Source organism: Tubulanus polymorphus, chromosome 1, assembly GCF_964204645.1.
Source record: "Tubulanus polymorphus chromosome 1, tnTubPoly1.2, whole genome shotgun sequence".
Taxonomy (NCBI): domain Eukaryota; kingdom Metazoa; phylum Nemertea; class Palaeonemertea; order Tubulaniformes; family Tubulanidae; genus Tubulanus; species Tubulanus polymorphus.
The window spans coordinates 18,384,012-18,391,891 of NC_134025.1; the positions used below are offsets into that span (position 1 = coordinate 18,384,012).

The 7,880-nt window shown below is 38.7% G+C and overlaps 1 protein-coding gene across 1 annotated transcript; it reads left to right on the plus strand.

Moving 5' to 3' along the window:
• The first annotated feature begins 1,756 nt into the window (after nt 1-1,756).
• Nucleotides 1,757-3,883, plus strand: LOC141908101 (uncharacterized). The gene has a single exon (XM_074797981.1). It carries the CDS (start codon nt 1,757-1,759, stop codon nt 3,881-3,883), a length of 2,127 nt encoding a protein of 708 aa, XP_074654082.1.
• Nucleotides 3,884-7,880: the final 3,997 nt, after the last annotated feature.

Consider the following 7,880-nt stretch of genomic DNA (forward strand, 5'->3'; position numbering starts at 1 on the left):
GGAGAAAGGTCTTGTGGCACAAACTAATTAACAGTGGTGTCACTGGCAAAGTACTTAACGTTATACATAAAATGTATCAAGGTATCAAATCATGTGTTTTTTCCGATAATAAAATGTCAGATTTTTTTATAGCTATTTAGGGGTAAGACAAGGTGAAAATCTGTCTCCTATATTATTTTCTTTCTTTTTAAACGACCTGAAAAGCTATCTATTAGAACGAAATAATCCAACCCTAAATTTTTTCGGACCTAACAATGTGCCATGGTTCCAACTTTTAATTCTCATGTATGCAGATGACACGGTTTTATTAAGTGATTCGCCCGAGGGACTCCAAAAACTTATAGATAATCTCTGTGAATATTGCCAAGAATGGAAACTTTCAATTAATAATGACAAGACAAAGGTCATCATCTTCTCGAAAAGAAGATTAAGAATCTTACCAGAATTTTACATTAATGGTCACAAATTAGAAATAGTTGATAAATTCAAGTACCTGGGTGTTCTCTTTTCATACACTGGATCGTTCACACAATGTCGTAAAACTCTTTCGGAACAAGCTATGAAAGCGGTATTTTTTGTATTAAAAAAGTCAAGTGAACATTCATTAGACCTAGATCTGACCTTGAAACTTTATGATAGTATGGTATTACCTATATTGCTGTTTGGCTGTGAAATTTGGGGATATGAGAACACACAGGTACTCGAGCGTGTTCAGCTACAATTTTTTAAATATTTACTCAGATTGAAAAGGTCTACGTCTAGTGTATTTATTTACGGTGAGCTTGGGCGCTATCCTTTAGAGATTTATGTTAAATTGATAATCGTTAAATTTTGGACAAAATTGATAAATCAGACTGAACATTTCTCTTTTTTTATGTACAAATATATCTATCAAACGCACCACGGCGGTCGGAGTAACGCTTGGATTCTTAATGTTAAAAATATTCTTGTAAAAAATGGTCTCGGCCACGCTTGGGAAACTCAATCTGTACCCAGTGCTAATTATCTTTATAGTATTTTGAAACAGAGACTCATGGATCAGTATGCACAAGGCTGGCACTCCAAGGTCAACGAAACACCAATTTGCTTAACCTACAAGCGTTTTAAAAACTGTTTTAAATTCGAAGAGTACCTGACCAAATTACCCCCCAGTCTCCGCCTAGCCTTGTGTCGATTCAGATGCTCGAACCATAAGTTACCTGTTGAAATCGGTAGATATCGCCAGATTGAGCGAAACAATAGAATTTGTCAGAAATGTCATTTGGCAGCAACTGGAGACGAATTCCATTTTCTTTTAGTATGTCCCTTTTTTCAAAGCCTGAGAAACAAATTTATACCTAGTTACTACTGGCGACATCCCAATGAAAATACCTTACATAACCTTTTCTGTTCGAGAGGTAAAACTTTGCTCAATCTGGCGAAATTCATTAAAAAAGGTATCAAATCATTTACCTAATATAGTGTATAATTATCGGATCTCGATACTACAATTCCGCCTCATCTTTTGCAGTATAATTTCATTATAATTATAATTATCATTATCATAAGTATTATATTACTGCTATCACCATTATTATTATTTTTACTATTATCATAATTGTTATTATTATAAATATAATTATCATTAATAATATCATTATATTTTTTGTAATATGCTGTAATCTATGCGCTACTTTTGTGCTCTGTGCAATGTTATTATAACTTGTGGAGTGAATAAACTAAACTGAAACTGAATAACAATGATGTGTCGTTTCTGATGTCTAAATCGAAAGTTGCTCCAGTCAAGCCGATAACTATTCCAAGACTGGAACTGTTAGCATCGCTAGTTACTGCAAGATTAGCCGATCATTTAATGTCGAGTTTAAAATCGAGGATTCCGAGATTGATTTGCGTATTATGGTCTGACAATCAGGCTGTTCTCACGTGGATCATGTCGCCTCATAATATGAAATTGGATAGATTTGTTTCGAATCGTATCGCGGAGATTAAACGTTTGACTGGTAATTTTCAATGGAGATATTGCCCGTCGAGTGATAACCCCGCTGACATTGTATCACGAGGATCGAATCTACGATGTTTGCAGGATTCGAAGCTGTGGTGGCATGGACCGGAATGGCTACCTAATGAAGAACTTTGGCCTAAGTGGACAATATCAAACAATAGTCGGGATAGTTGTGAAATTCCCAGTACTGAAGATTGTTTTCTGAGTACAAATAGTGTGGTATCGATACCCGAGTCTGGATTATCTGTTGTTATAGATATGAGTCGATACTCATCACTAAATAGACTTAAGCGTATTACAGCTTGGATATATCGTTTTATTAACAACGTTAAGGATACAACTAACCGTAAAACTGGAGGTTTGACAGCTCGTGAGCTTAAATTCGCGGAACTTCAGTGGATGAAAGACAGTCAGAGAGCTTCATATAGTACTGTTTTATCAGATTTAGTAAATGGTCGTAAGTCTAAACAACAGATTGTTGGACAACTACAGTTAAGACTAGATGATAATTCGTTAATTCGTGTTGGCGGTCGTATTGATAACTCTACTATGGCTGATTCGGCTAAGTTTCCGATTCTGTTGCCAAAGAATCATTTCACGGAGTTATACGTTCGACCTAATCATATAGATTGTGTGGAACATTTAGCTACAAATTCCACTATAGCTGCTATACGACAGAATGTTTGGATTACGCAGATTCGTCCGTTTGTGAAGAGACTTCTTAAGAACTGTTTACCATGTAGAAAACAAAACGCTCGCTGTTTTGGTGCGCCAGAAACTCCTCCTTTGCCATGGTTTCGAGTAAAAGAACAGTTACCGTTTGAGACTACGGGTGTTGATCTAACTGGTCATTTTAACGTTAAAACTCAAGCTGGAGTTATTAAGTGTTATATATGTCTTTTCACGTGCGCCGTGACCAGAGGAGTTCACTTAGAGTTAGTTATGGATAATAGCACCGAATCGTTTATTCGTGCTTTACGTAGATTTGCTGGTAGAAGATCACAGCCTTCTCTGATATTATCAGATAACGCATCTAACTTTGTTGGTGCTAGCAAGGAGCTAGATGATTTATTTAAAACTGAATTATTACAGGATTACTTATCAACGAAAGGAATAATTTGGAAAAGAATTCCTAAAAAATCCCCATGGTTCGGCGGATTTTGGGAAAGACTTATAGGTGTTACTAAATCGTGTTTAAAAAAGGTGATGGGACGTTCTTTAGTTACTTATGATGAGTTTATGACATTATTAATCGAGATAGAAGCCGCTATCAACGATAGACCGTTAACGTCTGTATCGGATGACATTAATGACTTTGAGCCTATCACTCCGTCTGCGCTTATGATGGGTCGTCGTATTACATCGTTACCGGAACCGTTCGTTAGAGATGATCAGGTTACAGATCCTGATTATGAACCGACTCCTGGATTATTATCTAAACGTGCGTCTAAACTTGCCTTGTTGTTAAAGCATTTTTGGATACGTTGGAAGACTGAATATCTAACGTCGTTACGGGAATACTATTCTAAAACTAGTAAATCAGGAAATGTGATTAAAATCGGCAGTGTTGTTCTCATACACGATTCTGATCAACCGAGGATTAAATGGAAATCGGCGTTAGTTACTAACTTGTTGCCCGGGAGGGACGGATTAGTTCGTGTTGCTAACCTCAAAACAGCTAATGGTCATACGAACAGGCCGGTTACTAGACTCGTACCGCTTGAAATAAACGCAGATCCTGACTTTGCTTGTTCGTGTGAGTCGAAAGATGATAATAATGTTGTAAATAGTGATAACGAAACTGGACTTGCAGTTAGACCAACGAGAAAAGCTGCTATTGAAGCTAAAACTAGAATTAGTGAAATACTTAAGATGGACTAGCTGTTCAGTAAAATTGAGTTGTGGATTAAAACTTTCATTATCTTTATATGTGTGTTTAAGTTAACATTTTCTCCCTGGGAGGATGTCGGGGATTTGTATAAGGGTTAATTACAGCTAGGGGGTTAACGTTCTGTTTGGCTGGTCAGTGTACAGGTGGATGCACGCTGGCTATTGGTTAGTTGTGACAATTGGGTCAGGGGCTTAGTCAGTCTTTATATCAATGTATTATAGAGTATAAGTTTAGTTGGCAAATAAAGTGTGTGGAGATCACACAGACATTTATATTGAACCACGTCTTGACTTCTCATAGATTTACCCACACAACGTGTTGAGACTTGTAAATTATAAGGCTTGTGATTGGCTAGTGTAGTTTTCTAGAACCATCTAGAACCATTTAGAATCAACATATATTACGCAATACTCAGCGTGTTGAGACTTGTAAATTATGAGACTTGTGATTGGATAGAGTAATAGGGAATAAGTTGTTTCAAGTCAAAGGTTGAAAGGTCGGAAAATAAATTCGAGTGTGCGAGGATTTATTTTTCGACCTTTTGACCTTTGGCTTGAAACAACTTATTCCCTATTACTAACACTGTCCCGTGAGGGGACCCGATTCAACTTACTGTCCCGTTAGAGGACCCGATTCAACACACAGTCCCGGAGAAGACCCGAATCAACTTACTGTCCCATGAGAGGACCCGCTTTTAAATACTGTCCCGTGAGAAGACCCGATTTTGAATACTGTCCCGAGGGAGGACTCGATTCAACACACTGTCCCGTGAGCCGGAGAACCCGAATCAACTTACTGTCCCGTGAGAGGACCCGAATCAACTTACTGTCCCGTGAGAGGGCCCGATTCAACACACTGTCCCGTGAGAGGACCCAGATCAACTTAATGTCGCGTGAATTTTTAGTGTATAGACTGAATCATACTATCGAAAATAAAGTTAATGTATCTTGACAAGTTTGGTGCCAATGGTGTTAGTAACCGTTTGTTAAGCGTTACACTGCAAACAAAAGTAAAATTGAAGGGGGCAACTTAATGGCCCTAGATCACTCTCGAGAGAGAATTCAAAGTGAGAGGACCCGAATCAACTAACTCTCCCGTGGGAGGACCTGATTAAATACAATCCCGCGAGAAGACCCGATTTTGAATACTGTCCCGTGAGTGGACTCGATTCAACACACTGTCCCGTGAGAGGACCCGATTCTAAATACTGTCCCGTGAGAGGACCCGATTTTAAATACTCTCCCGTGAGAGGACCGACCCGCATTATGAGAATGCCGGTTTGCTAGCGTATCTATTTAACACCCGTATTGCTCTGGTTAGTTTTACTCGGGTGGCGCTGTATGTAAATTTCACATAAATTAACGACTTTCGGCTATTAGCGGTACTTAAAGGCTGGCTTATGTCGACAAGCAACGCGACGCCTACCGACGCAACTGGGTTTATCGCCGACTAGCGGCAACTAGCGGCAACTAGCGGCCTGAGAGGCCGCCAGTTGCTCCTCAATCGGTTCGACATAAGCCGGCTTGCGTCGGCAACGCGACGCCTACCGACTCGTCGCAAGCCGTATCCGGCTAGTTGCCCATGTTCTACTCCGGCCAACGGTAGGCGGGCAGTTGCTTTCGATCGCAGCCGACATAAGCCGACGACGCGACGGGGTTCCAGCCAATGAGAGACATATACATAGTACAAATCATCACCGCTAGTTAGCGTCATTCGTAATTAGTCATAAACTTTCAAATTCAAGTAGTTCAAAACGTAAACCACACCTTTAGTACGGCAGAGGACTGGACCGAAGATCTAGAAACGAAATTGGTAGAATTATGGTGTGAGCGGCCATCTTTATAGATGTCGCTAGCACGTTGTATTCAAAACAGAATCAGAAAGATCAAAGTCTTAAAGAAATAGCTTTTCTAATAGAAATATATTTCCTAATAATTCAAATTTATTCTCAAAGTGCTTATCACGTGACCATTTGAGCCGTTGCAGTTGCTAGTAATCGCAACCGACATAAGCAGGGAAGCAACTGGGATGATCTCATATCCCGCTAGTCGGCCTCAGTTGCTGCGAATCGGAGCGCAGTCGACATAAGCTGGGCTGCGATCGCGGTTGCTCTCGCAGTTGCGTCGGTAGGAGTCGGTAGGCGTTGCGTTGCTTGTCGACATAAGCCAGCCTTAAGACCACTTGAAAACATCATAGTCAATTACGGTAGTAGTGAAAATAAAAAGATACAGTACAAAGCTACAGTAGGCCCCTACGGTGTACAGTTAGGGACATGATTCCAAGCACCATAGCACCCATACCAGAGACATTTTATTCAGACTAAGGACTATTAGTTTAACACTGATCTTCATTTCCATTAATTAATGATCTGTTGAATTAATTAGTAATTTCGTCTTTCGGTGTTCGAGATAAAATGCCGGCAAAATAGGAACCTAACGAACCAGGGCTGACCACAGTCAAATTGCCCAACAGATAGATTTTCGAAACGACACAATCCAATTATGTTTGGTATCAAATAACTCGTGCGTGGACCTTGTCTATTAACTGGCCAATGCATGACCAGTACTAGCCATATAGTAAATTATTTGTTTTGCAATCAATAAAGTTGTTTGGTGTCAAATAACTAGATATGATGTGGACATTAATCTAAAAATTGTTTAACTGACCAATGCTTGACCAGTACTGACCAGTTACCAGTGCTTACCAGAGCCCACCATAAGTAATTTATATGTTTAGTATTAGTAAGTAATAAAATCGTGTTGGGCATCGAGCGACTAGATATGGTGCGGGCTATGATCTAACAACTATTTAACTGACCAATTTTTGACCAATACTGACCACATAGCTATATGGATCTGTTTCGGAAACAACTTAGTCGTGTCTGGTATCAAATGATTTCATTTGGCCTGAACGTAAATATAACAACTCTTTTATGTGTACAAGCTAAATCAGTACTGTCTAATTACCGGTTGAATGTTTTTAGAAATGACACGGGGTATTGCCCGAATCCTTCGTTAGTACTACTAGCTCTTAAATTTAACTCTGTCGCTAGAAAAGTCTAGTCCGATTTTTGTTGTAGGTAGCGAGCTAACTTTGAAATTTCCCACTAAATGCATAAGATGTTTACGTAGGGTTTTGAACGAACAACGTTTCGATTTGTTATTGTAACGTTCGCATTTGAGCCTGTAACGTGCACATTTCACTCGCGTGAACGTGCGTATCGGTACCAACATGCGAAACTTGTCAAACTTTTACGTTCAAGACTTTTAAACAGAACAAAAGAAGATATCATATCATATCATATATATGAATATAGATGGAATGATAATGTAGTAGTTTTAAATGTTTCGTAGCGGCTGTCCACTAACCACAGATCAAAGTTAATCGCCTGATATGAAATATATATTTCTTATAGAGATATAGTAGTTCAGTGAGAATTCAAACTTATGGGTAATTTTGTGTGATCACAACGCTGACCAATAGAGAAAGCTGTAAGGCCTAAGAAAAGATGCAATAAATATAACATATCTTTCAATATGATGATGAAGTATTCAACTGGCCATCTGATCACATCAATAATACTTTGACTTATCTTATTGAAAAATACCGGTCGAGTGTTAATGGGAGAACCTTGAATTCGAAATAATTCCACACTCAATCGTTTACTTTGAAAACACAATTTGCAATTTGTGGACATGCATTTTTCTCTGCACCAAAAGCATGAAGTATATTATCTTTGCTTGTAAAAATTTGAAATTTTGGGGAAGATTTTTGACCTCGTTAACCTGTGAACAGGTCCTTCATATATTTTCTAAGACCGACCCTTGAAATAATGCTGAGAGTTTCGAGGAAAATTTTGGTAGGATGTAAACTTAAGCTGCTTGGATTGCTAATTATTGATTCTATACACAATAATCTAGAGTACCATGAGACTCGATAGAATATCGTTTTTTCAATGGGGTCCTGCTAATGTACGAAACTACGAAA

What these genes read in the sequence shown, in the direction of transcription:
- LOC141908101 (XM_074797981.1), top strand. Translation starts at nt 1,757, where the DNA reads ATGTCTAAATCGAAAGTTGCTCCAGTCAAGCCGATAACTATTCCAAGA.